Source organism: Astatotilapia calliptera, chromosome 9, assembly GCF_964374335.1.
Source record: "Astatotilapia calliptera chromosome 9, fAstCal68.1, whole genome shotgun sequence".
NCBI classification, from domain to species: Eukaryota; Metazoa; Chordata; class Actinopteri; order Cichliformes; family Cichlidae; genus Astatotilapia; species Astatotilapia calliptera.
In genome coordinates this window covers 17,573,203-17,593,410 of record NC_137430.1, presented here as the reverse complement: position 1 = coordinate 17,593,410, position 20,208 = coordinate 17,573,203, and the positions used below count along the sequence as shown (strand labels likewise).

The following is a 20,208-nucleotide window of genomic DNA, read 5'->3' as shown; positions in this document are numbered from 1 at the left end:
ACACACAGGCCTGCTGGGAAATTGGACATTTGGCGTATTAATTATCACTAAAAATGACAGTGTGACATTTGAGCTGGAAACCATTTTCAGTTGCATGAAAAGTATTTCCTCTCTAAATCGTTATATGTTATATATGTTCCTAAATGAGCTGATTTCTCAGCCTCTACCTTGACATTTTTATTATTTCTCAGTATATTTATATTCACAGTAACAGACTTGTTTTCATTGCCTGTAAATCTGTAAATTCTTACACTAACGATATGTTCACACACTCACACAGAGAAAAATACCACTGTCAGAGAGCCTTTACCACAGGAAATTTAATAAAAATGTATCACACTTAAAGCTAGTTTTCCTTGCCTTCATTTTTCAAGTTAGGCATCATTAAATATACGAGACCCATCATCCAAATTAATCAAATTAATTCTGCACAGTCAGTAAAAATAAATAAATAAATAAATAAATAAAAATCAATATTATCAATAATGTAATTCAAGATGGCTCAAGGACTTATAGAGATGGCAGAAAGAGAAAAAACAAAAAGGTAAGCATGACCTCAGAAACACTCCACTATCATGATGTCATTCAACTGTTCTTCAGTTATTTGAAAATATAGCGCAACAATATCGTTTGTTATATAAAAGTGCATGTTGCATATAAATGAACGCATTTACAGTGGAAAGATGAATTTGTTGTTTTTTTTTGCAGATTTGATTCTGTGTTGAGCTGTTGCTCTGAAAACATTTTTACAGTTGGGCATAGATCTATGCTGCTGGGTTCATTTGATTGTGCGTCTTAAATATAACACACATGTTCTTTAAAATATGCTTTTAAAAAAGCTTCCTTTGGCTGGTCTCTTATTTCTAAGGGGTCGCAACAGTAGTTGGATCTATATTAGTGATTTGGCATAAATATTTAGGCCCGTCTTGAAGCAGGGAGGAGACACAAGTCCTTTGTGTGTTAACTGAATGTGTTAACCACTACACTATGGTTAAAAAAACATGTATTGCATGGGATAAAGTATTTTTAGCCAGTATCAGTATGGTGTCATAGGTCACATTTCACATCAGAGTATTTTTTCTCTAACAAAAGTCTTTTTACTATAAAAGCTCTAAATCAGCTGTTGAGCGACGGCTAAGACAAGATGACCCGTACTCTCTTCAAACATGTTTGACTAACAAAGCCTAATTTGGTGCGCCCCATGCCCCCAGCCCTCTTATAGGAAGTACACTTCATAACTTTCAGTGGAAACAGTGCAGAACAAAACATTAATATAAGATTAATACAAGATGGTGGAAGTGGTGATTAATGGTGAGCGAAATATTTATGTGGCAAATTATGAGCCCCTTAATACCAATCATCATGGTTTTGCGTTTAAATAGAAGTTGCATCACCTTCTCACTTCTTTACCATCTTGAAATTACTACTTTTAATATTAAATTGTACTACAGCTTGAAAGGAAAACTGTTTTCCTCACACCAGTGTCATAAATTTCACAAGGCAATGAGTTTAGTCCAGAATCTGAATCCAAAAGAAGCCCTTTGGGACATGGCAGACAAAAAAGATTTACAGCATGAAAATGCAGCTGACGACTCCAAAGAAAGGAAGTGATGCTGTCAAGTCAGTATTCACCAGAAAGAATATTTACAACAACTTGTGGAATCTCTGACATGATGAGTTAAAGCTATTGTGAGAGCAAAGATGGGCTTTACAGATTTGAAAGAAATCTATTACGCTCATTTCCAGAATAATTCTTAGACTCTAGTAATGTAGCTTTGCTTCACTCACAGTTCAAAATAAACCTTATTTAACTCAAAGTGGATCTTTACAAAGACACTCGCTTCATCCACTATTTGAAACCAGCTCTTTTATATCCTTCACCTTCCTTATTAGCCAGCTTTCATCTGACTGGATGCCCCTCTCAAACAGAAGGTTTCAACGGGAGGTGGGTGGGGCCTCTGTGCTCACAGCGGCAAGTCTGGAGCGCCCTCGGTGGCTGTATAAATGGTGGCAGGGCTGTGGTGATGTCACAGTTGGCTCACAAAACAACCAATGTGGCGACCATAATGGGCCCTCTCTACTCTCACTGACATCACTGGGAGAAAGGGTTCGAAAAAACTTCCTGAAACTCAACATTAGAGCATTTTTAAGATCAAAGATTACTTGCACGTTCATTGATGTTGTTATTTTTATAACTTGAGCATTAATGATTATAAGAGTCATGACAGAAAATAAAGAAAATCAAAAAAGCTCTGTTTTAACAAAGGAAAAATACTGAGACCCATTCCATTTAGCCCATCTACCAAAAGCTTTAAAGTAAGTAAAGCATCGTTTATGTGTTCCTCTTATACATGGGATGAAAAGGTAACAAGTCTGCTACAACAAAATGCTGCAATGAGAAAAAAGTGGGCCAATCAGACACAGATAAATGACAGAGCATGAATGAGGGAGGGTACTGGCCTACTTGTCTTCCAGGGTCACTGAGCTTTAATACCAAGATCTGCTAACCACACATACAAACATGAATAGCGGTATGTATGGAACCACATTTACACACACACTAAGCTTTTGAAGGGGGATGGGACTGCACTGGAAGCAAAAGGGTGACAGAGATCTGGGGGGAAAAAAATACAAAAACTTGGACAGACTCATTCTTCCACCAGCTGCATTTTCTTCCAAACTCCTGCCAGACCTTTACTTGTTTTCTCTCCCTCCCAACTTCCATACTTCATTCCCTGTGTCCATCATTGATTGCTCTCCTTCACTTCAGCCTCACGCGATTGCACATGCAAAATACAAAGCGGTGTGAGAAAATAGCCCATGTTGTCAAGTAAACACAGTTTTCAAAACATCTAGTGTCATGGTGTTAGGTTGTGTATTAAGATTTCTTTGGACCCTGTCTGAGGTTACAAACCACTAATCCACATGGGAGAAGCTGATCCAGTGTGATGTTCGAGGAGTGGTTCCAAATGAAAGCATTTTTTTGGCTCTAATTGCTCATTAAGCATGATTTCTGGAGCCCCCTGTACATGAAACTCAAAAACAAAGATTATGGGTGCTTAACTCAAATATGTCCATGGCCAATGTCTTCTTTTGTTAATAACTTGTATGAAACACTACAGACGTTTTTATTATATATTCAAGTTCTTTAAGGGGGATCTGCAATGCATCTAAAACCGCTGGGTAATTCAGGGTTATTTTTTCTCCCATATATACTGTTATACCGATGGATGCGATGGATGGATGTTGATCAATGGATCAACATATAGAAGCCAAAGTTTCTACAAGTTTTGATACTTTTGGCTCTTTCTGATGTCACTAAGAGCGGCTATTATTAATATGGTTATATCAGGCACACAACTGAGGCTCTGACCACAGAAGACGGGCAACAGTAACTCAAAAAACCCTTTGTTACAACCAAAGTATGCAGAAGAGCATCTCAAAAGACACAACAGGTTGAAGCTTGATGTAGATGGGCTACAGCAGCAGAAGAGCACAGCAGGACAAAGACTGGAAAAACGATGCCTGGTCTGACGAGTCTTGATTTCTGCCACAACATTCAGATGGTAGGGTTAGAATTTGGCGTAAACAAAATAAAAGCATGGATCCATCCTACCTTGTATTTATGGTTCAGGTTGCTGCTGGTGGTGTAGAGTGGGATATTTTCTTGGAACATTTTGGCCTCTCAATCAAATAGAGCACTTCTAGGTAATGTGGTAAAATAGTGCTTGTGTGACGCTATCATATCAACATGGAGCAAAATGGGGACTGTTTCCAGTACCTTGTTGAAGCCATGAAGAATTAAGACTGTTCTGAAGGGAAAAGGAGGTCCAACATAGACCTAGCAAGGCGTACCCACTAAAGTGTCCAGTATGCATAAATGCTCTCTGTTATGTTGATCATTAGACAAAAACAGTGACAGCCAAAGACCACCCAGAGCTTTGAAAGTGTCAATGGAAAGCATTTGTTTATTCCCTAACACCAATTTATAACCCATCTAAATCTATACAAATGAAAAATAAGCTTTTGGTTAAGGGGCTTGAAAATGTAGCTTAAAACAATGTCTGGCTTTAGATTTTGTTTTTAATACTATATAGACAAAGGGAGGTTTTTGAAAGCACAAACAGAAACAGAAAGGAATAATGGGAGAGAGAGAGAGAGTGTAGGATCTGTGTCAGTTTCACAAAAGTCACAATAAGTGCTACTCAGTGAGTGGTTCCATTAGGCAACTGTGACAGAGATAAACAGATTTGCTGTCAAGCCTTTAGTGTTATAGAATTTAGAATCTCGTGGCATTTCAATATAAAAACATCAAACATACAACAACGTGTCAAATCACTCAGGTGTCCAGTGAGAGAACTTTAGTAAAATAAAGTGTCGACCTAAGACTGAAGCTCTCATTTTATAGTTCATTTAGCATCCCTTAAAAGCTAGTCTTGCCACTCTTAGCCCTTGACGGAGCCATAACGGCAGTTTTCATTATAACTGGGAGAGAAAAAGCTGTCCATGTAGAGTCACCAGTAAACTCTGCTAAGAAACAATTAATAGTCTTGGTGACTTTCCATCACAATAAGGTTCAAAAAGCTTTTTTGCCCCATAGGTTGAACTTCTACTGTGCATGTAGAGTGCTTCACGACGCCAAGATGATTGGCTAGTGCTTCTAGGTTCTGCAGATGACTGGCTTTTGGGGGGAAGGGGTGGAATATGTCACAAGAACTGCCACATTCAGTGACATAAAATTTTCCCATAGATTTTTGTTCAAGATTCATCGACTGGTTTGTCTCTCCGTTGCATTAAATCAGAGATTTAATATAACTAAACCTTACATTCTGTAGATTTTCATTAAAGCTCACCATGGGAGCAATCTATTTCCTCCCTCATATTCCTCCAGTGTAATGCATGGCTGTGTCTTTGTACTGCAGACAGCTGGTGTCTCTTATGGACAACTCAAATCACCGACTTTAAGGACAGAAGATATTAATCTGGAATAACGAACAGGCGCTGTGCATAAACCAAAGCTTTCATGACTTATTTTAATTAAATTGTCAAAAATGACAGTGTTCATTGTTTTTACTGTTGTGGTTTTCATTTTCTACAAGAGATTAAAGCTCTTTTTGTGCATGCTCTGTAATCAGCGTGCTGTCTTGGTGCCCTCCTTGTACTCCCATCACAGCTGTGTGTAGGTCCTGCCCGCTCTATTGCTGAGCTGCAGTGGTGCATTAAGTACTGTTTCCATACATGATAGTATCATTTATAGTAGCGAAACTGACAGGTAGCATACTCCAGGGAAAAATATTAATGTGCTAGAGTAAAACAAAAAACAAGGCTTGATTTCATTAGGTTAGTAATAAAAGCAACCACTGGAAAATAGTCTATTCGTTAATAATCTGACTGAAAACAGGCATCGCGTGAATAATTCTGACTTCTTAAGCACAGAAGACTGTGCCAGTGTGCGCAAACCAATTATACCACTTGTGCATTTATGTGACATAGCAAGAAACAGTTCTTAGCCCCTGTGCCCTTTTAGTGCCAATTGTTAAGTCTTGGCTGACTGAGAGGAATGGCTGGCTGAGGATCAGCATAAAATCAGAGCCTTCTGTCCTCATTAAGAATATTACTTTGAGACCTGCTGTTTTATGTTCATTGTCATTAAAAGGGAAAAACTAATTGCTTTGTTAAAATCTCATGCCATTTTCTGAAAATAAATACTACGAATTTCTTATGGCCAGATTATTACGATGTGGTTTCTGTGTCAGCCATTATGCCTGTCACAGTTTTTACTTTGTATTTTTATACCAACATCTCTAAAGCAATATGCAGCACAATTTTTGCCATTTAATGCATCTAAAAATTAATGAAGCACTCTAATTGAGTGCTCCAGGCATCAGATAGGAGACAGTATGTATGAATATTTGCATACTATACAACTAATAAAGAAATAAAAAATAGCAAATTTAGTGATTTAGCAGCAGGCTAACTAGTTAATTTATCGACAAAGGCAATGTTCTAGGCAATACTATTTATTTCTCTTTATTGCTTACTGCTCTTTGAGTCTTTCAACCAGATGAGAACAAAGCTGTTTAAACAAGCAAATATCCTGCTGATGTGTGCTTAAAAGTGTTTTTTCCCCTTTTTTTGGCTGAACTGTGGTTTGCTTATGCTGAGAAAGAAACACAGTGTCAATTACTTACTGTACAGGATGTAAAATAAAGACTGGATGATATGATTCCACTTGTAGGACCACCAAAGAAGAAATGCAGAATCATTTAAAAAACAAACTCTGTTTTGACTTTGCACGCTCTGAAGAAAATTATAATGATGCAAGATGACAGTTCCTAAAAAGGAGGAGATGCATATTTCAACCGTGTGTCTGCTGCTGGCTTTATTCAATTCAAAGTAAACCAAGGATAAATTTGTAATAGATTTGTGATATTTCTGTAATCTTCGTCACATCTTCCAGTGATGGATTCAACTGCAGCAGAATGATGATTGTGATGTGGACCTCGTTCAAAATGTGGTTTAAAAAACTTTTGAATCTGTTTTCCCAGAAACAGGAACCTATCCGCCTACAACGACTGAGGTTAGAACATCTGGGTGTAGCCCTGAACTATAAACTAAACTGGAAATGTCTATCTACAAAACAGTTGAAACACTTCTTACAGGTATAACACCTTTAAGTGCAATTTGCCAATCCGTATCCTGGTGGCAATGTTTAAGAAATAATCTAACAGTCTAAATGAGATCACAAAAAACTACAGGAGTTTTTCTGGAGACTACACTAGGTGCACTCCAATTTACAGACATAATGGGTGAACATAATGAAATTGCTGCTGTTAATACTCTGCAGCACCAGAAAGTAGGACAGTAATGTGTCCCTATGAGCTGATGTGCATTAACCCGTGATGAACCATGCCAACAATGGGTGCAGATGTTATGATGCGTGTTATGTGGTTCTGGTGTCTAATGCCCTAAATAAAGAGCGATCCAAATTACTCAGCAAACAGCCAGGAACGTCAACCATTCCTCTTGACAGATGTTTACTGCAAAGTACTGATATTGCACAGCAACTAAGGAGGTAAGGCTAATCGCTTTGAGCGCTGCAGCAAAGTGCACAATTTCTTGAGAAGAGATTCAAGTGTTATTTTTGCGAAAAATGCAAAAATGTTCTTTGTAAAAATGCCTATTTAGTCCTCTGACTCCCCCTGACAAACATCCTAAAAGGCAGCATTATGAAAGGTGATTCCACTGATTTAGCCTACTTTGTACATCATGGCCTCAGTTCCATTTTTAAATTCAATGCATCAAGGAAGAAAAGGAGGAGAGGAGGACACACAGGGATACACAAACAAGAAAATCCACTCAGAAGAGAGGAGATGAAAGGAGAGCCCAGACTTCTTTGTCAGTGAGTCTGCTGAGCACAAATCATTCCAAGCATTTGTTTATGTTGGATCTGTATTTCACTCCTCCACCCCCAGTCTCTTCAATAAAACACTGCTTTATGAGTTTACACCCATTTGTGCAATTAAGACATGTTATCCTTTAGACTGGATTTCCGCCAATGTTAATTTATCTACTTATGTAATTTATGATTTAGAGACACACACGAATATGTGGAAAATTTTTAAGGAATAATGCAATAGGAGTAACTCCTCTGAAGTTTACCTTGGGGGGTTTGGATGGGCAAGAAAACTGTATCTGTAATGCCTTACTGGACAAAAGAGCACACAGTGTCCCGATTAGGCCGTTTGAGACTACAAAGCCCAATTGGCCAGAGAGCACTACAGAAAAATAAACCTGAGTGGGAGAAAGTGAGTGAAAAAAAGATGACTGTGTGTGCAAAGGGAACCTCGGAGGATATCTAATACCTCCACAGTAGAGGAGATGACATGAAATGTTGAATATAAAAAAGCGCTCATGGGCAGATTTGCCTTTTCAATGGGACAGGTTGTCCCAATTAGAAATGTAGATGACAAAGTACACCTGTGTGTCTGTGTGTGCCCTTTGTGTCTGTGCTGCTGTCATTGCTGTTTGATGTTATACCGTTTTCCTGAAGGCATGGGAAGGGTACTCAAATATCCTTCCATTGCAACTGTCTCTTCTTATAGTTCTTACGTGAAAGTGATTTTACACTGACATTTCCATACAGCTACAGACCAAGTCTGGAGCACAATTGTAAGGCGATTAACCCTTTACATGATGTGACATTCAACAATTGAGGAATATGCAGCATTTATTGAGGCCTGTGTATAGACCAAAAAATATAAAATTATACCTGATATATTTGTAAACCCTGAATGTAATTTTTCACAGGACCTAAAGTTAAATTTGTTCCCTCCAGTTGTTTGTAGGAGTCTTTCTTCTGTGTTAATTACATACCTTTAAGCATCATACAGCAGCAGGATCCATATGAGCACCTCCAAAGCTAAAGTTTTGCATACATTTTAAATATGTTCAAGTACTGTAGTCTACTTATAATAAATTGTGGACATGGAGGTACAACTGATCAAGAACAGTGAGAACAACAGCATTCTTACTGTTCTTACAGCATAAAGAACAAGAACAGTAAATAACACTCGAAGATGTACTCTTTTTACCCGAAAGAGGTTAGCGTCATACAAAGCATCACAGAATAAACCATCTTTTTATAGCAACCATCCTGAGGATGAGTTTTTAATTCACCGTGAGTTCGTCTTTTTTGTTTATGCTCCCACGCATATCATCTTAGCAGTGGCATCATTGTGTACAGGGAGGCATTTCAAAAACAACATGCAGATGTAACCTCTCTAATCATCAAAGTGACTAACAAAGCACAGCAGCAAGCAGCCTATTAAAAATGAAAATGGATTTTATTATACCATAAAAATTATTTGGATGATTTATGAATGTAAAGAATTTTCACTTAATTGTTTTTTTTTCTTTTTTTGTTTTGCCCTGATAAATAGTTCATTAGTTTAGTTGGGGTATTTGAGCTATAAGTGAACTCTCTGCGGGACTATTCAAAGGGGGACACTGGTACAAATAACCCAGTGGCATTAATAGTGAATATAAATATTCTGCCCTTCCTGATTTCATGTAATTTTATGTATTGTATAACACTATTTCAAATTATTTTTATCATAAGTCCACCAATATATTCAAAGCAGGCCTTTATGTGTAAAAGCATTCCCTGTAATTATTGCTGATGTGCACCCATGTACTCAACCCTGAAACCAAACACACGAGACATCCCATTTAACCCTCAGTGTAGGCTCAGTATTATTCAAGCCCCCTTTTATCTGCTAAATGCTCTATGTTCAATGCTCACTAACTGCAAAATGGATAAAATGTAGTGGATTTATCAAAGTTATTCCACTGAAAACAAGTGCCTGCTGTGACTGGAACCAAGGTCAGTAGGAGCAATGACATCGAACCACTACATCCATCCAATGAGCTAGAGGCCACTAAAACGTATCTGTGGGTTTCTCAATACAAGTAGAGATTTAATAAACAGTAATGTTTCTCACAGTTGATCTAAAAATGCTTTACAAACCAAAGCAAATTGGGTCTTTACTTATTCTCCTACATACAGCAGACTGGCCAATATAATATAAAACAGGCACTGAATTTTCAGCAGTAAAGGTGAGTCACTCTTCCTCTCAGTTTCCTACAGAGAAAGCAGTAATGGCCAGCGTAGTATCTGAACATCATCACAGGAGGAAATGTCACAGTGCAAAGCACCCCCAGTATTTCAGCCCACTGTTCTTCCAACAGACATGATGTTGGTGTCATAACCAAATGAGGACTGGGAGGAGGTAGGCGGCTTCAGGCCGCTAAGCTTTGCTCTAACAGGGAAAGTCCTATCCAAATTCCAACTCTGACAGAATGCAGGATGCAGGCGCCCCGCCCCCCTGAGATCAGAGCAGCAGGAGGAAAGCTGGGAGCGTCGTGGATAAACTGGAGGAGCGCAGTATGACTCATTGGAATCAGGTGTTCCAATGATAACACAGGGGTTGTCCGTGAAAACGGTTGATGTAACCAGATTTCATGATAACACAAATATTTTCCGATTCTGTGATCATTTTTTTTCATAATCACTCAGGCTAAATTTCCACACATGTTTCATAGCAGCTCAGTAACTGACTGAGAGAGCTGATCACTGTTGTTCAATGGTGTGGTCACGTCTGGATGATAGCAGAGATGAATCACTGATTTAAAGATGGACTTGGATGGGAAAGAATTATGCATAAGTCCTTCGCCATAAATAAGATTCATTAAGACTCTGATAAATGTACATTTCATATTATCGCTGTATTTTCTCATCAGGGCACTTTCTGAATGAATCAATACTGGTCTGGGCGGTGATTAGCGCGCTGATAGATCATAGCCAGACTGCCCTTTTAATGGTCAGATTTTCCATCAACATGACTTTGGATCACTCTTATTCATCATAATAGGTAAGGGCATGGGCATGAGGAAACCTTCGTTTCCCTGCACCATCATTAAGGTGACCGATTGTGGATATGGCCTGTCACTCTGCCACATAGTTAGTCATCTAAGTAAGAGAATTCATATTCAGAAGGTCTTACTATCATTAATCGGGGCTTGACTACACTGAAAGAAAGAGACCTCATGGAAACATAATGACCTTGGAATAATAAATGTCTTTCTTATGTCACTTCTGTTTGAGACACACACGTCCTCCAACCCCCTTTCTGCTTCCTTTACACAGTGCCATAAGAAAACAAAACAGGCCATGAGGAATAGATACTGCCTGTCTCCACACTGTGACATATGACATTGACAGACAGATGCTGGAAAACAGATTTTCTCCTCTACCCCATTTATCTTTCACCCCTGTTTGCTCCTGCATGGATCAAATAGTAGAAGATGTAAGCCAGATGCTAGACTGTCTCCTGACTACACTCTGTTACCCAACAGTGCAACTGATTGACTGACATCTTTTAAAAAATAAACTGCGCTCAGCAGAACTGATGGCAGAATGCTGCACCTAATAACATTAATGAACAAAAATATAGATGGAAAAAAATCTCTTCTTCATGACATTTCACTTTGCTTAGTGCTTTAATATTGAAGATGTTAATTTAAAATCCTTATGATTACAACACTGAACCCATACACACAGAAAAGCTTTCATAAATTCACCACATTCCTAACTTGCAGGTTACAAAATGGGATCTAAGGCCTTCACTAGGCACCTTGAAAGAAGTGTTATGGGACTTTACATGAGGAAACACTGCCACCTTGAGGGGATTATAATGTGTCCTGAAAATAACACCAAGTATGTCAAACAATCCTAGATGAATACTAACTTTATTAGGAACAGTGCACTTTTTGGAGCCGCATAACTCAACTTCTGTTAAGTTTTAATCACAAACTATGTCAGTATTTAAAATAATATAGCATTTAGGAGACTAATTAATATAACTAAATGTAATGTTTATCCTAAGCTGACAGTTGAGTAAAATTGTGAAGATACGCTTGTGGGATAAAACTAAAAGCCAAACAAACTATTTGTGCACTGTCCAAAACAGAAAACAGATTTCCCATTGTTTTCCTAACTGGGAGTAACAGGGTATACCTGGATTAGCTCAGCAAATTCACAGACCTACATAGCATTTCTCTCCTGGGGGAGAGGAGATCATTAATTGCACCTCTGTGGCACTTTTACAGAGTTTAGGAAATGGTCGGGTGGCTCCAGCACAGAAAAAACAACGAAAGAAAGTTGACAGAGACAGAGTGCACAGGGAACCCATGAGGGCACCACGTTCATCAGTTTAGAAAACATATGGAGCGGAGAGCCATGCCTGACACACATTTAAGCCAGTTGGGATCAAAGAAACATCATCTAAAATTTATCAAGACCATGTCCACACCAAGTCAGATGAATGTCAAAGACCCTCTCTTCCTTTGTATATTATCGCAGATTATCGACACCCACAACAAAGAGAAATGCTAATCTTGGTGGTTGGATAAAGCATGTGCTGTTGCATTAGAATCAGCAAGCATGTGCTGTTGTTACAAACAATGCAGCAGTGATGGTAAAACAAAGAAAACCTAAATCTAACTTTGGTTGGGGTTCCAGGTCGAAAGGTGAGTATAAAAGACTTTACTTAAAAAAAAGAAGCTCATCTTGTCATGAATAATTTTCCCCCACCCTTAAAGGTTGAACAATAAACCAATCAGCAAGTAGCTTTGAAACTAAAATGAATAACAGCTGAGCCAATCAAATCATTCATTTTTGGGAGCTCACCTTTGGTTAAACATCCCTCTGAAGTTATAATTGGCTCTGTAGTTGGGCATCGGCTTGGGATCCAAAGGCCTGTAGATAGCCGGCTCCCCTCTCTTCATGGCCAGACCATTCAGCTCAACTGTGGGTGTTATACTGCCTGTGTGAGTGAGATTGCAGATGCAAGCACGGAAAAGATTAAAACCAAGACAGGGAGGTTTTTAAAAACACTGATGTGAACTTCTTTTTCTGGCAGCAGCAAACAAAATGGCTTAAAATGGTCCAAGCAGTCTAAAAAGATGGAAACAAAATATTTTCTAGAAAAGGTACACAGGCAGAAAGCTGCACTGTGCAGCCTAACATTTGCCACGTGAAACTGCATTCTAAGTAAAAAGTACCCTCAGGATGCATGCACCACTAATACCACCACTTCTCAGTGATGTTGCATAATTTATCACAGGATTTTTTGGACTTTCTTAATCCCATTAAAAGCCTGGCTTTGAGGCCTTTTACCACTACAAAGTCGCAGAGGGCAAGGGAGGTAAGTCCAGACTAGTGGTATTAATTTGGCTAGTGATAAACTGTAAGCCTGTTCCTAGGTTTTACTGAGACACTTTATACTGTTTTTTGTTGTTTCCTTGAACATCAATTATCTGAATATTCCCAGTTGCTTGGCAGCAATGCTGGGAAGAAAAGTCACTCAGATGAAAAACCAAAATGCCCCCTAAGTACATAAATGCATTGCACTTTAAATTCATGATTGTACAGACAGGTATAAATTAACTTCCTCTGTAAATGGACTTTTTAGCTCTATCCAGTGTGCTAACATCCAATCCATACTTTTATTTTAACACCAGACTTTAAAATGAATGAACATTAGTGAGTTTCAATTAAAAAAATCTAAACATTGTTTCCAATTTTAGGAGGATGAGACAAGGCGAGCTACTAGAAGTGTAAATGCATGGGTTTTAATGCTAACTATAAATTCCTGCAGATGTGTGCACACAGAAATGAACAGCACAAACTTGGTTTTAACCATCTGCAAGAAAATGAAACTGCTTCTGGTAAACAGGTTAAAAAACTGAAAAATGTTCACAGTGCTGTCGTAATTTTAGATCTTGTTCACAGCAAACTGCCATAAAAAAAGCACAGGATTGATTCGTGTCTGCAAATATCTAGGGTAAACTGCTGGAGTCTAATATTATGTCAGATGAAATGCAAAATTTATGTTTGCACAGACAGATGACTGTAGATTTTGTCTTTCATCTCCTACGTGGAAACTAGGGAGTGATTTTACCATGACCAGTAAAAATAGATGGAACAATTACAACAAGATGTTTCATATGGTGACCAGACTTTAAAAACTGTGAGCCTATTCTTGACAATGGCTCTGTTCCACTGAAGTATTTTAACAGTTTGACAGTAAAGTGGAGTGTATAATCCCAAGACCTGACCCTGCAGCAGCTTTATCAAGTTCATTCATTGTTTATTTGCCATTTATTCCATTGGATACTCTTGTCCACAGGATGTGGACCCTAACCTTTTTATCCATGTATCACTAGCATCACAAGTCAGTAACTCACTACAGCCTTTTAAACTGCCAGTAAGTCCAATGAAGAAAAGATGAAAAAAATGTGTCCTTTTATCTGATCTTCACTCTGTTACACTCTTAACTTTTTGATTATTGGCGCATATTTGCTATTCCAGGAAGCATGGTAGTGACTATGCCTGCGTGGGTTGTCTCTGGGTACTCTGGCTTCCTCCCATAGTCTTAAGACATGCTTGTTTGGTTAACCGGTGATTCTAAATTTGTTACAAGTGTGTGTGTGACTGTCTATCTCTGTCTTTCACCTTTCAACAGCCCAGATACGCTCCAGCCTCTCAATAATCCTAAGAAGTAAGTAAGAAGCAAAAAAAAAGAAGAATGTATAGCTTTAATATTTGCTGGTCTATGATTCCAACTTCAAACAGTATCAATGAAGAGGTTAAGTTTTTAAATGTTAGACATAGTGCTAGCAACTAACTTTAAGATAGGCCCGGATTGTGCTTTAGGATAACAGTGGACCAAAGAAACAAGCTTAGCTTGAGAAAAATTCCTCCTTACAACAAGGTTAAAAAATACTGTAAAACTTTTGGAGGATGAAAACCTGCTTTGTTGCCCTCAAAGATTTGAGAAATCTTGACACTCTTAGTTAATGAACAGGGAGTAAAAGTACCTCCTTCTTGGCGGCCTCATTCTCCCTGGATCTAAAGGCAATATCTTCTTTCTGCTGCTACAGCTGAGCCACAGCCCAAGTTAACATTTAAGTTCTTCTATAAGACATACAGTGTTAATTATTAATTTAATACCTAATAATATATGAATAGAGTGCTGTCTATTTTTCCTGTAAAAAAAAGACACCTCCATTTTTAAGAGTTTAGCAGATTATAACCAAGCATCAACTTGTTTTGCAGCTTTTTCCAAATGGTTCAAACATTCTTCTTGAAACTATAGCAGCTATCACATGCATAGCCATAGAAACAGTAAAAGGTGCAATTCATGGTAATCCTTCCCAGCCACTTGCTTTTTTAACAGTTAAAAGAAATTCAGTTGTGGCTGCAGTACCTGGGTTACTGTTGATGTCAGCTTTAGGGGAGCGGGGCGCTGGCCTGGGAAGGACACTCTCAGCCAGTGCTTTGGCAGCTGTGGAGTGTTGCGCCTTTTTAATACTGGTGCCCTCTGCCTCCCACACCTGCTCCCCAAGAGTCAGCTGCACGGTGAAGATCTGGAAGTGACACCCAGAGAGGAAGACATTACCCAACATTTTTATCAATATCCTTGTTACAGAACTTTTGGCAGGAGTTCGGTGCTCTCAGCACAGCCAATAACTAATTACTAATTACAAAAAGTGCAAATGCTTTATTTATTTAGCACATGTGGATGTGTGTCAAAACAAGAATTACACTGAACTACCTCCTGAGATTTATTAAATATTATTCCATATTGACATGATAACGCTACATCTGAAAAACTTTTTTTTTACCTTAGCGTGTGCAGGGCCTCTCTCATTGAGGAGCTTGTACTGTGGTTGGATCCTGTTGAAACGGGCTAACTCATTCACCAAACACATTGGAGTTTTCTCTTTAGGGTTTGCCATGTTCTCCTGGGGCGGGCCTAAATCATATCAGAAGACGACATATTTAAAAACATGGTAACTAAAGCACTCATCTATCCATCTTCTTCCACCTATATTCATGAACAAATATCATTTTTTAATATAAGAATTGGATACTTCCACTGAGTGACAAGGGATGAGCTATTAGCAGCGGATACAGCCACTGGAACACTTCTAACTTGCAAATAAAATGCAAACTTGTTTTATTTTTATATGTAATTAAGGGGAAAAATCAGTAAACAAGCACTTAATAAATAACTAATAAATGAATCTGTTTATAGGACAATATTGTAAAGTGTTTTTTCCTTCGTGTTGTGGTCAGTCCGTGAGCTACTGGCTTATAGTGCAGCAATCGTGGCTCAGGAGTTGGCAGTTCGTCTCGTAATCGGAAGGTTGCCGGTTTGAGCCCCGGCTCGGACAGTCTCAGTCGTTGCGTCCTTGGGCAAGATACTTCCGATGGCGTGATATGGCAGCCTCGCTTCTGTCAGTCTGCCCCAGGGCAGCTGTGGCTACAACTGTAGCTTGCCTCCACCAGTGTGTGAATGTGAGAGTGAATGAATAGTGGAATTGTAAAGTGCTTTGAGGGTCTCGAAAAGTGTTATATAAATGCAATCCATTATTATTATTATTATTATAGCTAACATATGACAGGACGTGTTGGCAGAAATTCACTTCCTAAATCATTATTAAAGAAGCAGTGGTACCGAAACGTTTCTGAATTTAGGTTAGGTCATGAGAAATAATGAGCAGTAAAAGGAACATGAGATAGAGCCCTTTAGGCCAGTTACCTAATTGCCTAAAGTCAATTTTTTATTATAGAATAACTATGAAAAACACACACATTGTATTGTAGACTTGGGTACAACTATAACCTTCATCATGCACACAGTTGTCTGTATGAATCATTGTTAAGGTCTTAAATCTATACCAGTATTATAGAGTCATAATATATTATGACTGAGGTTATGAAATTTTCACAGAATAACTCACTGAATCATCCCCCAAAATGAAAACACTAATGAAATGTAGTCCATCGTTTGTTGGAAATCACAGAAACTATTGATCGCTGAGCATGTACTGGCCATGGAAAGCCAATAGTCAGTGTTTTTGTTTGTGTGCGTATGTGTAGTTTTTTTTAAATCACATTGCCCCCTGTTGCAAGAGTGAAACCAGGAATCAAATATTTTAGCCCTTCAACACTCTATTTTTTGAATAAGCAGAAATTTAATAACACAATTTTACAGATAAGCAGTTAAATATCAACCACTGCCGTGGGTGATGGTATTTTATTTGCAAAATTGTTAACCTACTGTAACAGTTTTTAGTTTTCATAGATAAGTAGCAACTCCACACATGATGCAAAATAATAACTAATTTCCCCTAAAGACAAACTTGGGGGAAATTCTACCTGGCGGTGTGGCAGACACAGGGGCGTCCCCATATCCGACTGCAGGAGCAGGGCAGGCGGGTGTGGGGGCCGGGCCTGTGCCATTGACGGAGGGCTGCAGACCCAGGGATCCTTGACTGGCCATGGCCGTTGGAGGGACTCCAGGGGAGAGGCCAGGACCAGCCAGGGGCGCTGAGGTCTGTACTTTCACTTGAGCCATGCTCTATTCCTGAAAGCAGAACAAATTTGAAAGCTTTTGTTAGAAATACACTTACTACACTGTAATTATAACTACTGAGTAGTTTAAAAATAAAAGAAAATCAATATTCATTCACTAGCAGTACACAATACTACATTAAGCACCTGTGAATCTGAGCACAAATGCACATGCACAGTTTAAAGCTAAATGTCATTTGACAGATTTCTCTGGGCTAAGCCTGGAGAACAGACTTCAAACTGAACAGCCCTAGGCCTATCTCACATTCTGATCCACTGGCAGCTAATACACCCAGACAATGAACCTTTATTTGAAGGAGCTTTGCTCATGTTACGGCTGAAAAAACTCCCTGGCAAAAAGGAGGAATCCGCTGGTTGTAGCCTGAACAATGCAATCTATATTAAACCACATTTTGAGGGACACAGCCCATTATCAAACAAATAAGGGTCAACAAATATCAAACAGCAGAATGAATTGTAGTATTTATTTATCTCTTAAAATATGCATGCAATATTTAGCAGAATGCAGTTAGACACAGTACACAGGCTGTGACTGTGTAATTTAAGTAACATAAGCATATATGCTACTGTGTGTTTTTGTCTAAAACAAAATCATGATTAAGGTGATAAAAAAGTCTCTAAGATAAAAAACAATTGCTCCAAAATGGCTCCCACTTTTGAGTCACACAAATAGTGGCAGACAGTGATCGGAAATGAAGGAAATACTTTGAGCATCCCCACAGAGGTCAAAACAAAAGGTCAAAGCTGAGCTGAACCCCTGGAGTTTTGGAGAAATTCAGTGTCATCCCTTGGACACTGCATGAAATGCTAGCTTTGAATATGGCACATTCAGGTTTTTAAATATTGCATATCTGATTTTGCAGGTGTCACTTCTCTGTATTGTTTAGGGACCATGTTTGAACTGGTGTAAACATCAGCCAAGTTTGCACGGTCAGAAAATAGCTAATAAGGTTTAAATGCACCACAACTGATGTATCTCTTACTGTAATATGACTTTTATTCATTGCATGTCATGAAGTTATTCCTGTTTAATTCGTAGGTGCATCATGCCTGCCCGTGGGGTACTTGTGGTGATAGTCCCTCTTGCTTTTCTTTTTACGCTCTCACAGCAACACGCACAAATACAGCGGCAAACAGCTGCCTGTTTGCACGGCTGTCTTTCACTGCAAGTTGAACATGGGGGTTGTGTTACGTTGGGGTTGACTGGCAGAGCTTCAGTGCTGTCTGCAACCCCTGAACATTTATTACTGTGTCCAGCTTAGCAGGAAGCTAACGTTGCCAACAAGATATACGCCGTTTCTTCCCAATGTCAGCTCCTAAAAACACGCAGACAGAATAGGCAAGCATGCATGCTGTCATGAATATGCCTTTATGGTTTCCCCAGATGAATAAATCCTATCTAGCCACCCCCAGTTGCGATACTTTAGCCGGTTAAAGCTCATCATGGCTGATCGGCCGAGCACCCTTCTTGCTAGCATCTCCAAACCGCCCCATCCTTCTCGAAATTCTGGGGATTTTCAGTCAACCCTGATATCATATACGAGTTGGCGACAACATGGCAAATAATCCACAGAGTATCCGACAACTATGGGAAAAATATTTCAGGACATTTTTTTACCTTTATCCAGGGCCAGACCCCAGTTACACCTCCAACATTGGCAAACACTAAAGAGAACTGGATGGAAGAGGAACCGACCACCTTATTTGTCTGGGTAAAAAAAGAAATGAAAATACGTGTCACTGGACTCAACATGACGTATCCATGTAATATTTCACGCATAAAGCTTGTGTTTAGCTAACCTTGTTGTGGCTGCATATCGCATATCGCTAACGTACTATGAGTGGAGTTTGAGGTGAATTTTGAATGAAGCCACCCCCGCCGCGGTAAGGATGGTTCAGTCCTGGTGCGCTTCCTCGGATCCCACAGTGTAACTTTTGATTCAGAAACAAAATTAATATTTCCAAAGTTGTTTTGTGCACATTTGTATCACCAAATGGATTTTTAGTCTTATTCGTAAGTTTTCCATTTTACAGGTCCGTGTTTCAGTGAAACTTAAGGTTTTGTGCTAATGCTATAAAATATAGTTTTACTTGGAATATTTCCCCAACCATCCATTGGGAATTTTCTCTATTTGATTAATTAATTAAAGCAAACCCTATGAGTGTCTCACAAACAATCTAGTCAGAATTCTGCATCAAGCTTTATTTGGAAAAGTCCACGCTGGGGCAGTGGTATTGTACTAAGATGAGAAATTTAAAAAAAGAAAAAGAAAAGATGGCTAGGGGTGGGTGGGTAACCTACATACACTTTATATTTAACAAGGAATAGATAACCATAAAGGGAAAATATCACGAACTGCTAATCCCCAGATTTGACAGCTAAAGCGTCTCCAATAGAGGGCGTCACTAAACCACTTCTCCCTGTGTTATTGTAGACAGAAAAATATCCAACAACAAATAGAGCAGTATAAAAAACATAATTCAACCAAAATAAGTGAAGTAACTTGATAACAGATTGTAATTTTACTTGGCCAAACGCATGTATATCTATTGTACAATCTGAAATTACCCTTTCCCCCTTTGTTTTTGGCTGAAATAATTTCTCACACCATAACGGACCAGTTAAAAAAAACAAAACAAAAAACAAAACAAGCTTCAAATGAAAGCTCCATTGCTTTCAAAAGCGTCAGATCATCAGTTTTCCTGCCACACTACATCTTCATCTTTGCACATGTTTCACAAACCTAGTGCAATTCCACAGGCACGCCTGAGATCTGTGCCATTCACTTTTTACAGACAGATGGAATTACATGCTTCTGAAATATGCAGTTTATGTAATGTGTCACTGTCACACATTTATCTTCTTTCTCAATTTGGTCATCATCCTTCTGCCTTCAGAGCAGAACTACTCAGTCTTTTGCAAGCTATTTAAAAAGGAGAAGAAAAAAAACCCATACTGTTCAGACTGAGGTTGAATAAAAGTGAATCTTTGTTTTTATTATCGATTATGAAAATGAACAGGCACCTATTACATGGAGCTTGCACATCCCAGAACAAAATTTCAAATATAAATAACACACCCTTATTAGTGTTGACCACTCACAACAACTTGCAAGCTAAGAGTTCAAACCACATTTAAAAAAAAAAAAAAAAAAGTAACCTAAGGGGGAAAAACAAAACAAAAAAAGAACAGCCAAACCCTG

General features: G+C 38.7%; 1 protein-coding gene across 2 annotated transcripts in view; it reads right to left on the bottom strand.

The window, feature by feature from the left end:
• stau2 (staufen double-stranded RNA binding protein 2) overlaps positions 1 to 18,866 on the bottom strand; it is a 103,785-nt gene extending 84,919 nt beyond the window's left edge. Inside the window, exons 1-6 of one of the 2 annotated variants that reach the window (XM_080306472.1) lie at positions 18,806 to 18,866; positions 18,624 to 18,713; positions 16,790 to 16,997; positions 15,250 to 15,380; positions 14,832 to 14,991; positions 12,251 to 12,386 (exon numbers count right to left, since the gene is read on the bottom strand). In XM_080306472.1, the coding sequence (XP_080162598.1) occupies positions 12,251 to 12,386; positions 14,832 to 14,991; positions 15,250 to 15,380; positions 16,790 to 16,988 (626 nt within the window). In that variant the 5' untranslated portion in view covers positions 16,989 to 16,997; positions 18,624 to 18,713; positions 18,806 to 18,866. Of the gene's footprint in view, positions 1 to 12,250; positions 12,387 to 14,831; positions 14,992 to 15,249; positions 15,381 to 16,789; positions 16,998 to 18,623; positions 18,731 to 18,805 lie in introns of those variants that run through there. The other variant, XM_080306471.1, reaches the window with a different exon arrangement.
• Between the last annotated feature and the right edge of the window lie 1,342 nt (positions 18,867 to 20,208).